Raw genomic sequence first — 19,579 nt, 5'->3', positions numbered from 1 at the left:
CCTATGTGGGCCTGACTCTCTTCACTACACTAAACTGGATGTGAATGGAGAGGGGGCCTCTGGAGAGCAAAGGGCCCTCTGTTCCCCTTCCTAATATTAATGCCTTACTTTGATTTACATTCAAGTATCATTCTTCCTTAGATTTTGTGAGATTGAAAGGTAATTGTCATTATTACCACAGAAAGGAAAACTGGAGTTCGAAGAAACTTAACTGAGAAGTGAGTCCTGGTCTCTGGATTCTTTTGTTGATGTCAGGAGTCACAGCAACTGGTGATGAAACAGAGCCCAGGCTCAGTGCCTCCCAGGAATGTCCTCACATCCTGTTGTGCAACTTTCCGGAGCCTCTAGGTGACTGTGGTGCCTTGTAGCTGTCCCGGGAGCCCTCAGCAGCAGTTGGAGTTGGTGCACAGGAGGGATGAGGAAGACCCGGCTCTGGGGGCTGCTGTGGATGCTCTTTGTCTCAGGTAAGACAAGGAAGAGGAGTGGGCAGGGAAGGCGTTTGGTCCAGGATCTCGGGGAGCCCTTTTCTGTTGAAGCTTCAGAACACAGGACCATCCAAGATAGAGCCACCCAATAGTTATGCCAGACTGTGCTGCTCTACCCAGAATCGGGAGAACGTGCAGTGTCTGCCCACAAAAGTAAAAGAAGGAGAGAGTCAGGGAAACAAGATGTCTGTGCATGTCGACGTTGTCAGAGACAGGCAAAGTCTGGCATGGGAATAATGATAGAGTAGATCTCATCATGGCATGATCTACAATGAGTTTATTTGATGTTGAAATCTTTTTCTTCTATTCCATCATGATGTTGGATGTTATATTCCATTTGATGTTGACAGTCCGTTAAACCCAAAAGGCAGTATTGATTTAACAAATATTTCCCAGGGGTCTACTATGGGCCAGCAAATATACTACTGCTGAGGACACAGATGTGACCAGAAGAGGCTGGTGCTCATTTTGGTGGGGGCGATCATCCCAGCTCTCCATGGCACGCTGGGATTGGAGGGCACGGTTGCTGAGGCTCAGCAGAGCCGGCCCATGCCCCAGCTCTTGCATGTGTCTCCTCTTATGATCTGCACAGCTCATACCTGCACCCAAACCAGAAGCATGTGAGGCTTTATTCACTCCTCCTCCTAATCCTTATATTTAGGAGGAAGGATTATGATGTTATCATAATCCTTATGAATAACAGGAGGAAAGTGTCAATATGAGTTAAAAACGAGGCTTGCCTTAGGAAGGCATGAAAAATCAGGGAGAGGTATTCTCTTGGGCCCTCTACTTTGAGCAAAGTCATGGACAACTGCCTTGTAGAGCACATGCTCAGACGTTGCTCTGGGGCTTCTTGGAGCTGGGGTGATAATCTAGATGGGCAGAAGGGAGTTAGGTCCTCATGGACAAGTGTATTTCCTCGTGTTTCATTCATGTTTTTCTGAAGGAGAACTGGGAGACAGCAGAGGGCTGAAGGTTATGTACTTGTGTGAGAGAAAACCAGTGGTATATATTTCATTGTGCCCTGTGGGGATAGGTTAGGGGTTAACCTGAATGCTCCTTGCAACTGGATGCTTATTTACGCTTGGGCCAGGACTGCTCTAATCCCCATCAGACTGTGTTGGGCCATGCAGCTCAGTGCTTTAGATGGAACCAGAGTCCTTGGGTTTGAATCCTGGCTCTAGCACTTAACTATGGTGAGACTTTGGGCAAATCACTTAATCTCTCTGTGCCTCAGTTTCCTTATCTATAAAATGGGGAGAATAATGGTGTCAACTTTTTACATTACAAAGATTAAATAAGATAGTCTTTGAAAACCCTTAGCACATAATACTTAATAGGTAGTATTTGCTATCCTTTTAATTAACATATTCAAAGGAATTCCCTTCTTGCAATGCTGCACAGACAGCTCAGCAGCCTTCGTTTCTTACTGTCTCCTTCCTTCTGTGAGAGACAGGCAAGTTTGCAAACTCAGTCACCTGTAGCTCCCACCTTCCCTGGGGAGCTGGCAAATAAAGGAGATTTATCTGTAACATTAACTTCAGAGGTTAGGGCTTCAGTGGTTACAACTTGAGGATGGAGTCTGTGTGTCTTCCAAGGAGCCCAGCACAGTGCCTGTGATAGAGAAGTCTCTCAGCCACAGTCTGATGAGTGAGTGAACAAATGAGGGAACCAGGCTTGGTTTCAGACAACACTCAGCCTCTGCTCAGCTGCCTCTTGGAGGGGCACTCCTGACCGGAGTTTGTGGGAGTTGCCCAGGAGGCCTGTTTGCAAGGTTTCCTTAGAAACTGGAGTCTGCTCCCAGAAGAACTGGCTTTCAAGACTGGTTTCACCTTTAAAATCCTTGTGAGTCCCTGAGTGGAGTCTTCCTAAGGTCAGGCAGATCTGTTGGCCTATCCTGGGATGGGCGTGCCAGGGGGCTCCGTGAAAGGGGCAGTGCTTGTCATTTTTCACCAGGTTTGCAAGGACCTAAGTGTGTGGTATTAATAACAGCAGTACTAGTGTTACCTTGACTCTCACAGTAAACCCAGCAGCACTGTCCAGCCTGTTATTTGGTGCTCCATGGGGGAAGGTACCCTAGGCCTGAGTGCGTAAGCTACAGTTTCTCAGCAACTTAGAGAGCCCCGGGTGTCCAGCTGAAACACGGACCTTGGTCTTCTAACTTCTGCTCTGCTTGGCCTCCCATCAGCAAGGCTCCCTTGGACAAGGCCAGATGAGCATTCCCAATTCTAGATGGTTAACCCGGTTCAGCCTCCAAGAATGTGGTGGAAACCATTGTCACTGTAACCCAGGGGTTCTCAAACCTGGCACTATTGACATTTGGGGTGGGATGATTCTTTGTCGTGGGGGCTGTCCTGTGCACTGTAGGATGCTTAGATGTAGTATCCACTAGATGTTAGTAGCACCCACCTCTCTCCCTGGTTATAACAACCAAAAATGTCTAGATATTGTCCAGGGTTTCAGGGAGAGTTGTGGCAGGGAGCAAAAATTGCTCCCCAGTGGAGAACCACTGCTGTGACTCCGTGACATCAAAAATAGGAGGGGACATTTCTTGGCTCAGGTAACTGGAAAGTACAAGGGGTGCTCCTCTGGAGCACAGCTGAGTCCATGACTCAGATAACATGGGTTGTTTTTTTTTTTTTCTCTCTTTCTCTCTCTTCCCTCCACTCTCCCCTCTCTCCCTTCCTCTCACTCACTTTCTGCCTGTTTAGCCATTCTCAGGCAGCCTATTCCCACATGGAAGAAAGTTTCACATAATAAAGTTTCACATCTCACTGACCTGTGAATCCTAGCAAGAAGCATTTCTCTTAATGGCTACAGCAGTCTCAGGGAGGATTCTGATTGGTCCAGCTCAGCCATGTGCTCCTTCCTAAACCAATCAGCCTGGCAAGGCCCAGGCTGGAGTGCAGTGTTGTGATCTCGGCTCACTGTAACCTCCTCCTCCTGGGTTCAAGTGATTCTCCCACCTCAGCCTCCCATATATCTGGGACTACAGGTGTGCACCAGCATGCCTGGCTAATTTTTTGTATTTTTAGTAGAGGCGGGGTTTCACCATGTTGGCCAGGCTGGTCTCAAACTCCTGACCTCAGGTGATCTGACCTCCTCATCCTCCCAAAGTGTGGGATTACAAGCGTGAGCTACCGCACCTGACCCCAAGATGGGGTACTTGGATTGGCAAAGCCTGTGTCCTGTGCCCATCCTTGAGAATGTGGGCAGCCCCAACAGTAGAGCCACACAGGATCGTTCCCTTGGAAAGGGGTGCTCTGCTACCCAAAAGGAGAAAGGAGTGCCAGGCAGTCAGATATCCATGCCCATCATGCCCTCCAGACGGCTTCCTCACTGTTTGTCCAAAGGTCTTTTGAACTGATGTCCTTGCCCTGACTTAGGTGAAGTTCCTCAAGCTGTCCTTGGAGCCACTCTCTTCTAGCACTGTGTCTTTGCATTCACTTTTTATGTCGTACACCCTTGTAATTGTTCCCTCCCACCACGCTGCAGCCACTTGTGGTCTTAGCACAATGTCCCATGTTCTGTCTCCAGTTGGGCAGTTTCTTCCTCTCAAAGTCAGTCTTCCTGTGATCATTTATGAAATTTGATCCTCATGCACCATATGAAGTCTCACTCTTATAGTAAAAAACCTACTCACAGTGGAAAGAGCTGAGGTCTAGTGCTGGCTTGCAGGGCAAGTTGTATTTTCTCTGGAGGCCTCAAGAACCTTGTCTGAAATATGGGTGTTTGGACAAGAAAAACAGGGGGCTCCTCTCCTTTTTCCCCACCCAGAGAGAGAAAAATAATTCCTCACAGAACCCAATTCTCTTTCCCTGCTTATAGAACTCCGAGCTGCAACTGAATTAACTGAGGAAAAGTATGAATACAAAGAGGGGCAGACCCTGGAGGTAAAATGTGACTACGCACTACAGAAGTATGCCAACAGCAGGAAAGCTTGGCAGAAAATGGAGGGAAAGATGCCCAAGATCCTGGCAAAAACAGAGAGGCCTTCAGAGAATTCCCATCCAGTCCAAGTTGGGAGGATCACACTAGAAGACTACCCTGATCATGGTTTACTGCAGGTCCGAATGACCAACCTTCAAGTGGAAGACTCTGGACTGTATCAGTGTGTGATCTACCAGCCTCCCAAGGAATCTCACATGCTGTTTAATCCCATCCGCTTGGTGGTGACCAAGGGTGAGTGGCCTGGGATTGGTGGGGACAGGAAGGCCAGGTGAGGAAAGGGACGGTGGTGGCAGCATCAGCAGAGCTGGGGTTCAGGATTCCTAGCAGGCTGTCTTCCTCCCAGAAGCTCCTTGTCTCTCATCTGAGGTCCAATAGTAAGTAGAACCTTCCATGTATGAGATTCTCCTTGGATAGCAGAGCCTAATTTGGGGTGCTGTGGTAGGAATTGGGGTACAATTAAGGTGAGTGGTAGATTTGGGATAATTTAGTCCCATTCTTTGTTCTCCACTTAGAAGTCATGTCCTGACTCCCCCTCCCAAGGATGCATTTGGTGGCATGCCTGTGTACCTCTGAAGCAGCCCCTCTCAGATCTTTCTGTGGGCACAGACCACCTGGAGATCTTATTTCCAATGCAGACTCCAGCTGAATAGGTACAGGGTGGGACCCAAGAGTCTGCATCTCTATTGATCTCCCAGGTGATGCCAGTGCTGATAGTCCATGGCTCCCATTTTCGGGGAGCAAGTCTCCAGAGCTCATACACAACTCTATCTCACTGGATAGGAGAGGCCGGTTTACTTACCTGTCCCCTATTAATTTCAGAACTGCTTGCGGGAAGCACCTGTGCCTTCCTGGGTTCTGCACCCTTAGCAAATAATGTAGTTTCTGACACAAAGTAGGCTCTCAGTAGATGTTACATTAAGGAATGAATTATAGAAGACAGAGGAAAGGGAGGCAGGTTCAAGTTCCCAGAACCTGGGGAATTCTAAGCCTGAGGAAGACAAGGTGCATACATAATATATTAATAAAAGATAACTTTTAAAGCAATATGCCATCAGCCAGGTGAATGAAAGGCAGAGTGAATCAAGTAAGCCTGGAATTATTCTTGGAGAAGGTGGGGGCACATGAACTGGTGAAGAACAGAAGGCAAGTGCATTTCCAACAATACGAATGGCAAAAAATTCCTTTCTTCTTCTCTCTTACTGCTCTCCCTCACTTCCTGCCCTTTTTTTCTTCTTTCCTTTTTTCAATCTCTGACTCAGGTTGACTCCACAGTATTTCTTTGGTTTTAGCAAAAGAAAACTTTGCATTTGGGCCATGCTTATTTCCCTCCTCAGCTTCATTTACCATACCACCTACCCGTCCATCAACTCATCCACCTTTTCATCCATACATCCATTCACCCACCCATCCACCCCTTCATCATTCATCTGTCCACCCATCCATCCAATGTGTCTTCTTGCAGGTTCTTCAGGTACCCCTGGTTCCAGTGAGAATTCTACCCAGAATGTGTATAGGATTCCTCCTACCACTGCTAAGGCCTTGGGCCCACGCTATACCAGCCCCAGAACCGTGACCCAAGCTCCACCCGAGTCAACTGTCGTTGTCTCCACTCCTGGCTCTGAAATCAACCTTACAAATGTGACAGATATCATCAGGTATGGTTTTCAGGCCCTGGGCCTCTGGTTTGGACACTGAGCCCTTTTTCCCCAGTCCGTGTGCTGAGAGGATGTGAAAGTGAGGGAAAGGGGAGGGTGGGGCAGGAGCAGACTTGAGTCACGTTAGTCTGGGTAGAAATGTCCAGGGGAAGAAGGAAGTGGTGATGGAGAATAGGGGAGGCTCTCAGCCAGGCTGTCCTTCTCCCCAGTTCACCTTCTTTGTTTCCTTGCAACCTGAGTATTAAGGAGAAGGAAATGGCATCTTCCCCAAATTCCAATGGAGCTCATCCAACCCCAGGGGTCTGATGGGTAGTGGGAAAGCACTCTGAGTGAGGGACCCTGGATCTAGTGTCGGCCTGACTAACTGTGACTCTGGGTGAGTCAGGAACCCTCTCTGGCTTTAGCTTCCTTGACAGTTCAGTAGGCATGCTAGAAACCCAGAGCTGGAAGACATTGTCCACCTAACAGCTCTCAGCAGGAGCTGGCGCTGGGGCTAAATGCAGTATTGGTTTTTGCCTTATTGTTTTTTAAATAATATTGTTGCAGGTGTCCAATTATAGATCAATAGAATTAGAATTTTTGCAGATGAGGTCCATCTCAGTATTTTTAATAAGATCTTTAGGAGACTTCTAATGTGTAGGCAAACTTAAGAACCACTAACTTAGCAATTTCACTCTTCTTTACAGTTATTACATGTTGATTTATATTAGAATGTGTTTATCATTAAATATTGAAATATCAGGGAGGAAATATTCTTTCACATTACCACTAGTCTAACATGGCTTTTTTCTCATATTCTCTTCTAGTCTTTATTTATGTTTATACATATTTTAATATGGCAGTAGGTCTAATTATACCTGTTTTTTTTCTTTTCCGTGCTGAAATTATTCTTTGATGCTGCTACCTAAATTCCATAAATATAATTTCAATAAGTGCATATTTTTCTATCAATTGTGAAAGCCATAACTTACATAATCATTGGCCTGTTCTTAGACATTGATATAGTGTTGATAACTCTGAGATAAACATTTTCTTGCAGATGTATTTTTCTTCTTTTAAATAATTAACTCAAATGAAATTTCCAAGAGATAATTTAAACACTGATATCATTTTGTATACAAATAGCATCTACCAATGGTCTTCCAAAAGATTGGAAACAATTTGCAGTGTGATTCATTATGCATAAATAAAGCAGTGTCACTGCAGGCTTACAGACATGGATTTAGTCTTTTAAATCATTAAATAGTGTGAGTTAAATCACATTCCTGCTAAAATGAATGTGAACTGGTGCCTGCCCTAATTTCTCTATGAGTGTAGACTCCACCTCCATATGGGTAGTAGCAGTGCCTTTTTTTCCATTACATTGTTTGGGGAACAGAGTGTTCATTAAACCTTTGTGGAATAAATCAAACGAACGATCCACTAGGAGTCAATTCTTTTTTCTCTACTTTCATTTTGCAATATGTAAGTGAAGAGTACGTGACCTTTGCCCATATTCCTACTTTTACGGGAAGGAGGGCCTTAAGTGTAAGCTGTCCAGGTTCTGAGCCTTTTAAACAAAGAATTGGACAAGATGCACAGAGTAACAAAGGAATGAAGCAGTGAAAGCAGGAATTTAAGCGAGAAAGTGCTCCCCAGGATAGAAGTGGCCCCGAGCAAGCGGCTCAAGGGCCAGGTTACAAAGTTTTCTGGGTTTTAAGTACTCCACGTGAGGTTCCTCTCAGTTACCATTATCTGTATAAAGCATTTGGTTTGTGGCTACCTAAAGGCTGAGGTGAATTGGCGCCCTCTGCGGATAAAGAGATGGTCGTTTGTGATTGGCACATGACCAATCCAAGGCACTCTCCCTTTCCATCTGAGACGTGGTGGAAGGGGGAAGGCTGTGGGGAGAGTAGCCTTTGATCCTTTGCTGCTGGGGAATGGGGAGATGGGGTTTTTCCTTTTGGTTTAGCTTTAGAAAATTTGTGTTAATTGGCCTTAGGTTCCCTGACCCCAGCACCAGGAGTTTTCCTTTTGATCCAGTTTTGGGAAATCAGCACGAATCTGTTCTAGATTCCTTGATCCCAGACCTTGGTGTTGCTCCTTGATTCAGCATGAATTGGCCTTATGTTTCTCTCTCCAGACCCTATTCTCCTGCCTCGCTACTAGAGACTGCATCTCTCTTTTACCTGTTAACTTTATCGTCTAATATGAACTATCCTTTCAGCAAAAGTCCAGTCTGGAATCCACTCTAGCTGTTTGAAAAGAAGAAGCTTTTTTTTCTTTCCCTTCCTTTCCTTTACCTTCCCTTCCCTCCCCTCCCCTCCCCTCCCCTCCCCTTCCCTTCCCTTCATTCTTTTTTTTTGTTTGAGACAGGGTCTCACTCTGTCAACCAGGCTGGAGTGGAGTGGCGCAATCATGGCTCACTGTAGCCTCAACCTCCTCCCACCTTTGCCTCCCAAGTAGCTGGGACCACAGATGCATACCATCAGGACAGCTAATACTTTTTATTGTTTTTGTAGAGATGGGGATCTCCCTGTGTTACCCAGGCTGATCTCGAATTCTTGGGATCAAGTGATCCTCCCACCTCGGCCTCCCAAAGTGCTGGGATTACAAGTGTGAACCACCACATCTAGCCAGGAAAAGAAGGAATTTAATGCAGGGAATTGTTTGCCCAGGTGATGGAAGAGCTGAGACACTAATTTGGGGATAGAGAGGCACTGCAGATGTAGCCACTATCACCTTATCTCTAGGTAGATTCCCCAGAAGCAAGCCATAAAGTCTTGTTAAAATGTTTTAGGACTAGGCATCGTGGCTCACATTTATAATCCCAGGACTTTGGGAGGCTGAGGTGGGAGCATCACTTGAGCCCAGGAATTTGAGATTAGCCTGGGCAACTTAGCAAGACCCTGTCTTTACACAAAAATGAAAAAATTGGCAGGGCATGGTGGCATGCACCCATGGTCCCAGCTACTTGGGAGGCTGAGGCAGGAGGATCACTTGAGCCTGGAAGATCGAGGTTTCAGTGAGCTGTGATCAAGCCATTGTACTCCAGCCTGGGCAACAGAGCAAGATCCTGCTCTCTCTCTCTAAAAAAAAAATGACAAAAAAAAAAATGTTTTAGGAAGTGATTTCTGGCAAAGCCATTGAGGAAGTGGGACCAGGAAGGGAAGGAAGGCAAGCACGGTTGTCATAACCAAGGAGTATCTCACAGGATAACTCTGGCTCAGTCTTGTAAAGGAGCTCTGGGGACTCCTGAGTCACATTTGGAGTTGTCCCTGTAAGGGGCAGTAACTGAGCAAGGGCAGCTCTAACCAAGGCCAAACACATGAATTCCTGGGCCTTCAGGGGGTTAGTAGCTTGTGTGCAGCCTCGAAAGAAATGCAGGTGGTGGCCTGTTGGGAGTGGACATGCCCCGCGAGTTCAGCCTAGGAAAATGGTACAGCACTCAGAGTGGATAAGGCAGAGCACTCACAGGAGGGACTTGGAGAGGAGGTGCAGTGAGCAGGGCCCAGAAGCCAGGACATTCAGGTTGCAGCACCTGAGTCAGGGCAGATGCTGAGGATGCTGAGTGGGCCACAATCATGTGAGGGGTGAGAGAGATGCTGGCTCCCTGTGCCTTGCTGCCTGTCTCTCTGCCCCATCCCTGCCCCCGTCTCTGCCTCCTGTCCGCTACCAGTTGCTGAACTTGACCAGGCAGCCTTGAGAATGTAGTCCCCTGTGCTACAAGTCAGGGCCCTTGACTGGGGGTGGATTTCGGGCAAATAGGCAGTTTTCTGCTTTTTAGCTCCTTTATGCTGTTTTCCTCTTTGCTAGTTTGTGCATGTGGTTTTAAGTTTTGTATACGTGGATGTGTTGATTTTAAATCAGTTGCTTTGCTTTATTCCTTAATGTGTCTTATTCTATTTCCTGGTGACTTTTCTTGGATTGTTTTTTAATTTTATTTAAATGTTTAATCCAGGGAGAAGATTTATTCTGCCACATGCTGTAAACTGTAGAAAAGGCTACTCCATTATCATGTTGCTGTCCAGATACTGCAAGACTATTTACTAAATGATCCTCCTGCCTCTCCAAGTAGCTGGGACCATGGGTGCATGCTACCATATCCGGCTTATCCACTGGACCTCTGATTTCCTTAGACGTTACGTTCCCACATGGCACTGGCTCTGCATCTGGCCTTTTTGTTCCATTGCCATCTGTCTGTCCCTGTTTCTTACCATGCCACATCCTTGTGCTCTCATCTGCTTGCATGTCTGCTGATGGAACTGGTCAAGTGCCCTCACTCCTTTGCATCTTTTTATTATGATACCTATTGATGTTTACCCAGAACCCTTAAAATAATTTCACCAAAATCTATAAAATTCATGATGAGATTTTCACTAGGGTTGGATTCTTCTCGGTTTATAGGTGAGGAAACTGAGCTAAAGAGGTGAGATGACTATCCCAGTAGGCAGGGGATGGTGCTGAGACTAGAGAGCGGGTTTCCTAGCTGGGGTTCCCTCTCCCTACCACATCACAAGGAGGAGGATGGGCTGATCAGCCTGACAGTCTCCCAACAGTGCCTCTCCTGGACAGGGACCTATACTCTCCACTGAATTATTTCTAATCAGTAGTTTTTGGCAGTGAGACAGACCGAAAAGCACAGGGTCAGGCAGTGTGGGAAAGGTGCAGCATGGACCTAAGCAGAGGGGAGTGGGACATGAAGGCATTTTCTAGAGGGAACACGTGCATGTGGGGGAGCCTTTGCCAGCAGTAGCGTTCAGTCTCCTCTCTCCCGCAGGGTTCCTGTGTTCAATATTGTCATTATCGTGGCTGGTGGATTCCTGAGTAAGAGCCTGGTCTTCTCTGTCCTGTTTGCTGTCACGCTGAGGTCATTTGGACCCTAGACCCACAAACCCACGAGAACGTCCTCTGACTTCCAGCCATATCCATCTGGCAGTTGTGCCAAGGGAGGAGGGAGGAGGTAAAAGGCGGGGAGTTAATAACATGAATTAAATCTGTAATCACAGGGTACTTCTAAAGTCAGCGTCTCACCTTCCTGCTCACTGCCCTCATTTCTCTAATAACCTTGGGTGGGCATTTCCGCCTCAGAAAAGAAGTTACAGCCCCAAACATGCCTGGTCCTTCATTCCACCAGCCACTTGGGGTTTGCATGAAGTACAGACAGGTCAATGTTTTTCACTGTAATTCTCTTGTGGGGGCTGTGACGTGCAGAAGGCACACCTGATACTTCTGCTCAGTTTTGCCCTGGACCATACAATTTTGGCCTGACCTGGACAGAGCTCCCACTACAGAAGCATCCTGCTCGCCCTATGCTGGGACTTCCTCTTTCTAGCATCAGACACTTGGGTTTCATGCTTATATGTGGTTCTTTCCAACACTCCCAGAAAAGGGTGTTGAAGATTGTGGAGCGTGGAGAAATAAGACATCATGGTGAGGAAGTGCATCCTTCTCAGAGAAAAGAGTTAAACTGAGTATCTTGTCCTGAGGAAATACTGGCAGGCTGAGATGGGATCCATAGGAGAGCATCAATGGACAGTGTCAGACATCTTGTGTGCATTTATCGCTGGAGCCTGAAAATAGCCCCATGAAGGCAGAAATGTATGTGACTGGAACGAGGCCACATGAGTAAGTCACCGCCCACTGGCAGGAGTGAAAACTGAAGAGCTCCTTACCTGAAGGACCCCAAAGCCATATGGAATAGAATGACCAGGAGTTCTGCCTGTGTCTAAACGCCTCTTTCCTGTATCACACAAGGGGCAGGGATGGTGGGGTAAAAGCTCTCTCCACCGGGGAAGCTTCTGGAGGCTGTCCCCATGTGCTCGTCTAGTTCCCCACTCTGCCCTCCTCCTCCTCTCTCAGTCTGCTCCTGGAGCACCTGCTTCAGTTTCCATGCTCTCTCCAGTGCCCTCCTCTGTGAAGTAGGCAGGTGTTCAGGCCACCACGGAGAAAATCTCTGTGGGAGATTTTCTTGCAATCTCCCACAGATTTCAATCAGGATTTTGTTATTTCCCACCGTTCGAGATTCCCTTTAAGGGAAACGGGCCTCATGGATGGGGAAAGGATGGTGGGTCCTTCCAGCCCAATTTAGTGATGTCCAGGGCAGATATTATCCTCAATTCCCAAGAGCAATCACACTTTTCTACACATACAGTGTGTCTCATGTCAGGTAAATGTATTTTCACAATGAGCTCCACTCCTGTGGAAACAATTCTCTGCACGTGGAGGTCCAGCTCCCAGCCTGCCCCATCACATAGGGACTTCCCCATTCCTCTGAACGCTGCTCTGTCAGAACCTGCCCAGGTAACGGTAATGACCCTAGAGAGATGATTTCTGAACCCCAATTTTGGGCCCATTAGAAGATGTGTGGGGGGCATTTATTTCATCCTGATGCTCTGGTGACAATCTTTGCAGAGGCACTAGATCCGGAAGCTGTTAATCTCTGCATTTATTTTCTTACCTAAAAGAATCAAGCAGCTCAGAGGCAGTGACTGTGCAGGATGCAGTGTTTGTATGCTGAGCTTGCTGGTCTGGAACCTGCACTTTAGCAATCCCATTGTTGCTCCTGTTTATGAGGTTGACAAAGTGCCAGGGCAAGGGAGTATTATCATTAAATGCACTCCAGGAGAGGCGGAACACACGAGGGCAGTGTTTCTCAGAGGTCTTTAGACCACCTGCATCAGATTCTCCTGGAGCATAAAGCAAATGCTTAGAGTCCAGGGCCCCTGCAGACCTTCTGTATCCTAGTATACAGCTCCCTCTTAGTGAATCTCAAGCTTGTTTCCAAGAAGTCATTACAATCCTTACGAAAGCCCATGACACATTCCTAGAGATTCATCCAGATGTAACCCAGTGCACGGTCCAGTGCATGCCTGTGTGCTTAACTTATTATAGATCAAGTGTTATTTAAGTCCAACATATCAAACGTGCCTGAAATACTATATGCATTAAATTGGAAGACAAATGGCCATACTGGATACTCTCCCATTTGCACTTACAGGCCACGCCACGCTCCATCCTCCCCATCCTGCCTGGGAACCTGACCAATGTGGCTAAACCAGCAGGCTCCTTGGCTGCCAGTTTCTGGCTGGTTGAACCAATGGGAAACATGAAAGGAGAGCCAAGGGTGGGGAGAGAGTCAGATCAGGGTTTCTGTCCTCAGGGCTCTCTCCCTGGGAGGTGGTGGCAGGAGTGGCTGCCTTCCTCTCTGAAGGCTCCTTCAAGCCCCTCACCAAACAGTTCCCATCTCTGAGTCCAGCCACCTGCTCCATCTTCTCCTCTGTAGGCCCAGTGGTGGGAACGGCCCACCACTGTTGCCAGCCTCAGCATACTGAAGCACCCCTTACTGCATTCCCTAAATTCTATGCACATGTTTATTAAATACTCTTCAATTACCCAGTTTCAATGAGCCACCGGTGTCTTGCTGTTACCTTGACTGATACAATAGTGTTGTGTGGTTAATGACACAGACCTTGGAGGAAAACAATATCTGGGTTTGAATCCCTGCTCTGCATCCTTGCAGGGTGTCTGATCCTGGGTGACTCAGTTAACCTTCTGAGCCTCAATATTCCTCCTTGCCTTAATGGGCATGATGGTGCCTAACCATGCCAGTGATGATTCTGGACGCTAACAACAGAATCCAACTCTGGCTATCTAAAACAGCAAGGGAATTCTAGAGGGATATCAGTAACTCAGAGTTGATGAGAGGCTGGGGGATTGGGTTTGGAAAATGGGCAGAAGCCAAGAGAGAATGGACAGCAGAGGCCACACGAGACAGTCTGGCCATGTTGCCATCAATGCCACTGCCCCGGACACTGGAGGCCACCATGCTATTCCTAGACTCTGAATCCTAAAATTGCCTCTGAGTAAGTCATCTCCAACTGGCTCTGCATTTGTGTCTCATCTGCAGATCTGGGGTCCTGGGCAGAATCATGCATGTGGCCAGGCTTGGGTCAAGTCACGTGCCTGCAGCATAGCTGCCGGGAGAAGGGTGGGAGGAATAGCTGCTTCCGTCCTCAATAGAAGGGGAAGCAGGGCTCTGCATCTGTGTGAAACTCACACATTGGAGTCTGTACCCCCAAAAGAAAAAGGTGTTTGGCGCTGGAGAGTCACAAGATGACACGCCTCCATTATACCAGCTCCCAATGTTGACAGGATCCAAGGAGATGCCTGAGTAAAGCACCTGGCACACAGTAGGACTTCAATCCATGGTGGTTACTGCTATTACTGTTATGACTGTGGTCTCCATGCCTGTGCCTGGACAGGGTAGCTCAGGGAAGCCCATACCTGGTACTCAGGCAAAGACCCTGAGCCCCCGAGACATGCTGCAGGGCCCATCTTACCTATACACAGCTCTTGCAGACCTGGTCAGCTTGGACTCTTTGCCTCAGAACCACCTAAGCTGTTGTTAAAATACAGATGCCTGGGCCCCTTCGCAGATCTGCCAAGTCAGAATGTCTGGGGGTGGAGCCTGGGTGTGTACGTGTGCTACACTTCCTGAGTAAAGCCACGTGCCTGTGCTTGGGAACCATGGGGCAGGCTGATATTAAAGAGGGCGGCTTCAGCAGAAAGGCTTGAACCCAGCCTTGCGGGGTGAACAGTATTTGTTTGCACAGTACCATTTCACAGGCAGACTGGGGTGCAGGCTTGTGGGTTATAGGGGTCAGTGGTCAGTGATGAGGAGGTTGGTGGCCTGAGGGGGTGAGTGACGCAGTGGGGACCTCGGGTGGGTGGGTCTAGACTCACCATGGTGCAAAAAGGGAAGCAACTGAGTGTTCCTATCAGGACTGTGACATCATGATGGCAGGAAGGAAGCTGTCACAAGGGTGGTTAGCCTGCCTCTCTTCTGCATTTTCCTGAGCTGTTCCCCCAGTCACATTTCCTCCAAGGTTTCTCAACTGTAAAGTAACTGCCCAGCCTCGTGGGGAGATGGTGACCATGTATGTGGGGCAACATCCTGTAGCAAGTAGAAGAGGCCCTGGGCCAGCCGGCAGACAACACATCTAGGTGGCAGATAGAGTGGAGGGGGCAGGGCTCGGGGGGTGGCCCTGGTGGCTCCTGCTGCTGCTCCTGCTGCTGCTGGTGCAGGTAAGGAGAGTGGGTAAGCAGGCTGGGCAAGAGGGCACCAGGGAGAGGGATGTAGACAGCCCAGCAGAAGTGCCCACTAGTGGGAGTTTCCTTTCATATCTTTGGGATGGACTGGAATGGGGTCAGGTAATGTGGTACAGATGGGAAAGGGAAAGGAAGGCAATGCATGCAGACTGTGCTAGTCCACCCTGACTCAGGAGGGACTGGGAGATGAAATAGATGCTGGAGGTTCCTCTACTGCATCTTGAAGTTGAGAGAATTAGGTGGATCCAGCCAAGCAATTCCCCAGCACTGTGCTGATATCCTGGGAGATGTAAAGAAAAGCAAGGCAAAGTTTCCCTTTAAAAAAGCATGCACTCACTGTGCAGAGGAGGCATTAGTAGAGCATAAGGTAAATAACAGCAAAAAGACAGGTAGTAACATGAAAACAAAACTTCTGTGGAAGTCACTAGCAAGACAACGAAGGGAGTGTGGAGAAGAGGATAAGAGTTCTGGAATCAGACAGGGCTGCGGCAACAAATCCCATCTCAGCCACACTCTACGTATGTGACCTTGAGTAAGGTTTGTAACCTCTATTAGGCTCAGTTTCCTCATTTGTAAATGGAACTGACTCACAGGTATGTATTTGTAGGTGGCACCTACTTCAGAGAGTTGTCTTAATAATTAAACAGTGGATGGATGGAAAGCCCTTGGCTCAGTATTTAGGGCCTAATAAGTGCTTAAATTTTTTTTTTTTTTTTTTTTTTAGATGGAATCTCACTCTGTCACCAGGCTGGAGTGCACTGGCATGATCACGGCTCACCACAACCTCTGACTCCCTGGTTCAAGCGATTCTCCTGCCTCAGCCTCCTGAGTAGCTGGGATTACAGGCATGTGCCACCATACCTAGCTAATTTTTGTATTTTTAGTAGAGACAGGGTTTCCCCATGTTGGCCAGGATAGTCTCGCCTCGGCCTTCCAAAGTGCTGGGATTACAGGCATGAGCCACCGCCCCAGCCATGCTTAAAAATTTTATGATGGGAGATGATGATGATGGAACCAGGTGTAGGGTGATCTGTGACATTGAGGGTGAAGAAGAGAGAGACTAGTGCCAGCTACAACTGTTCAGGTTGACTCCCCTCTGGGACCAAATGGGAATATCCCTTCCATTTGGGAGAAGAGAGAAGAGTGGGAAAAGCATGTGTCTTGGGGACACCCGGAGCTAATACAAAGAGCTGTGTGAGGCCAAGTGCTATGGCTCACACCTATAATCCCAATACTTTGGGAGACTGAGGTCAGAGGATGGCTTGAGCCCAGGAGTTCGAGACCAAGCTGGGAAACATAGTGAGATCCATGTTTCTATAAAGAACAAAAAGTTAGCTGGGCATGGTGGCACACGCCTGTAGTCCCAGCTACTTGGTGGGGGCTGAGATGGGAGGATCACTTGAACCCAGGAGGTCAAGACTGCAGTGACTGCACCACTGCACTCCAGCCTGTGTGACAGAGCAAGACTCTGTCTCAAAAAACAAAGACAAAGACAAAAGAACTGTATACCAGAAAGCAAAAGGCATGCCTGGGCCACCACAAGTGGAATAGAAAATGGATGGTAAATCTGGTGAAGTTCTTTTGTACCTTTTTATGATGAACATTTTCCAGTCTACGAAATGTAGAAAGAGTAGTTACTGTCAATTCATCATCTAGATTCAAACTTCAACCGTGATACATATTTGCCTCATTTGCTCCATACAGGTAGGAATCTTGCTGACATATTATACATACATATAATATTATATATATAAAATATCATATCATATATATAAAATATATCATATATATAATATATAATGTATATATGCAAACAGACACATATATGATTGCAGAACCTTTTAAAAATAATCACAGAAATACTTAATCACTCCTACATGCTTGACGGAGGAGCTAGGAATACTCTTCGTCTGTGGTCCTGTGTCTGTGTTGTGGTCTGAGACTGGGGATGCAGAGGTGAGGGAAGAAATCATGTTTGCTCAGCAAAGTGCTTGACTCTTCATTCCCGGATTCCAAGCTGTAGGTGACATGGAGGAGCAAATGTGCCTGCTAGAAGGACAGACTCTGACCGTGGTCTGTTCTTACATCATGAAATATGCCTCCAGCCTGAAGGCCTGGCAGTGGGTGTGGAGCCAGGTTCCCCCAGAGACTCTGGTGCTCATGGAGATAAGAAACAAAGACCTAAACTGGGCCTGGGCCAGGAGGCACCTGCTGGAGGATTATCTCACGGAAGCCATAATCAGGGTCATGGTGATAGGGCTCTGGAGGCAGGACTTGAGGCTGTATCAGTGCATGACCCACCTGTCTCCTCAGGACCCCTTTGTTCTGCACTATCGGATTTGGCTGGTATTGGTGCAAAGGTGAGCAGCTGCAGGGCCCAGGTCAGCGAAGGGTCTCCTTAGGCACAGCCAATGAGCTGGACCCCATTTGCCCATTCATGAGGGGCTGTTTGGAGAGACAGCACAGAGCAATGGGAAAAGTTCCAGGCCTCAGATCAGGGGACCTGGGTCTTCCATTCTCTTGCTTTGTGACTTTTTTGAGAAAGTCAATAGCTTCTCTCTGGGCCTCCGTTTTCTCACCTGTAAGACAAGGATGTTGGACTAGGTGACATAAAAAATTATCTTACTCTGTGGCAGAGGGCTGCTAGAGAAACTGGTTAATTGAACATGTGCTATGAGCCAAGCACGTACCTTTTTAATCTCTTTACTCTGAAATAAGTGCTGCTGTCTTCACTGCAGAAGAGAAGACGCAAAGAGGTTAAGTTATTCACTATATCATTCTGCAGATAAGTGGTGCAGCTGTGACTTACAGGGATCCATCTGATTGCCTGGTGACTCAATGAAATGGGCCCCATTTGGCCAATGAAAAGCTGTTCCTCTTCTCAGGGATTTCAATAGCAGTAGATGAGGCACAGTTATTAGAGAGGAAAATGAAGGACATTTTGGTGACCTTCAGTTGCTTCTCATCGGTGGAAACACTGCCAGTTCCCCCTCCTTTGTTAGCAAGCCTGCCTGCCTACATGGGGAGGTAGAACTGGGATGGTGGAGCTCAGTGGTTTTGCCTCAAGTTTTTCTATAAAACTCTTTTCAGGCTAGTGAATTTGAGAGGCCTCCATTAGCACAGGACATTACTCTTCTGCTATTTGAATATATGCTAATCTGAATATGTGAATATCAGGACAGGCTGGGGCTGAAGTTGAACTTCATAGCATCTGCAAATAAACAGTTGACCAAGCAAAGGGACAGAGCCATGGGCAGGATGGTTGGAATCTACTGAACCCATATAATAGAATACAATAATTTCCCAGTTCTTGAGAAACATACCCGGTCACTGGCAGGCTGATTACAAATTAATGACGCAATTGGTCAAGCGGTTCCATCACCCACTGCTCCTGACTCAGGAACATTTTAGTAATTTGGTCTTAGTGTCTCTTTGTTACATAAATACTAAAACTTCAGTCCTTTGCAAAGGTAAGGGCAGCCATCACAGGGCAATAGAAGATTCTGGATTCTTGATCCCTCTCTGCCTTGATCACACTTACTGACCTTGGGGAAGCACCTCACCCTTTTTTAGGCCTCAGTAAACCCCTGGCAGTGGGGCTTCCCCTCTGTGACATTCAGTGGCTCCAACCTTTTGGGTTTGTGGATCTTTATTGAGTTCAGGGAAATAAAGGCCTATATTTCACATGTAGCAAAGTTGGCCCAGTCCAGGCACCAGTGGATGGCTTAGTCCTTGTGGTCTGAATCCATCATTGGAGTTCTGCCCAGTTCTTTAACTTAAGTCTTAAAAAAGACAAGAGAAATGGTTGAGAAAGACTGAGCTCATACTATTAAATGAGAACTGTATCAAGTTTAATAAGGATACACTTAAACATAATTATCTTCATTGAACCATAAAACAAGCAGTGCTGTTCTGATAGCAGCTTCATATTTCTTCTCTCCAGGAAGTGGAGAAAACTTGAGGCTAATCTAGCCAGAAAAGCAGCATCCCGTACAGATTGTTCCTGTCTGTCTCCTGTGTGGGCTGCCTGACCCAATCATTTCCCCCGCTTAAATTTGCAGGGAAAAAGCATGACATTTGGCATCAGAAGGCCGGATGTGGAATCCCATCCTCCCCCACCACTGCACACTGGGCACTTTCGGATAAGTCAGTTCCTCTCCCAGGCTGGAAATCAATCCTTGCATTCATGTTATAAAGGAAAACCTACGTCCTGAAAGATGGTAAGGTCAACTGTAAACAAACAAAAATGCAAACATGCTGTTTTTTTCCACAAAAGATCTTCATGTAACCAAACTGAATTGACAGACTCCTTATTTCACAGCCCACAGTCATCAAAGGAAACACTTTACCACTCATTTGGTTTCATGTGTTTTTTAATGTGTATTTTTATGTATAGAG

General features: G+C 47.1%; 1 protein-coding gene across 3 annotated transcripts; it reads left to right on the top strand.

Moving 5' to 3' along the window:
• The first annotated feature begins 325 nt into the window (after positions 1-325).
• TREM1 (triggering receptor expressed on myeloid cells 1) lies at positions 326-19,298 on the top strand. 3 transcript variants are annotated; one of them, XM_011986673.1, is made up of 4 exons: positions 326-464; positions 4,314-4,667; positions 5,899-6,091; positions 19,243-19,298. In XM_011986673.1, the coding sequence occupies exons 1-4, from the start codon at positions 416-418 to the stop codon at positions 19,253-19,255; spliced, it is 609 nt and encodes a 202-aa protein (XP_011842063.1). In that variant the 5' UTR covers positions 326-415; the 3' UTR covers positions 19,256-19,298. The 3 variants fall into 3 exon arrangements, with proteins under 3 accessions (XP_011842063.1, XP_011842062.1, XP_011842064.1); XM_011986672.1 differs by lacking the exon at positions 19,243-19,298 and adding an exon at positions 10,851-11,107; XM_011986674.1 differs by lacking the exons at positions 5,899-6,091; positions 19,243-19,298 and adding an exon at positions 10,851-11,875 and having other exon boundaries at positions 360-464.
• Positions 19,299-19,579: the final 281 nt, after the last annotated feature.

The sequence above is a fragment of the Mandrillus leucophaeus genome, unplaced genomic scaffold (assembly GCF_000951045.1).
Source record: "Mandrillus leucophaeus isolate KB7577 unplaced genomic scaffold, Mleu.le_1.0 Scaffold3, whole genome shotgun sequence".
NCBI classification, from domain to species: domain Eukaryota; kingdom Metazoa; phylum Chordata; class Mammalia; order Primates; family Cercopithecidae; genus Mandrillus; species Mandrillus leucophaeus.
The sequence above is the reverse complement of the archived record's forward strand: the minus strand, read 5'-3'. Positions and strand labels throughout refer to the sequence as shown.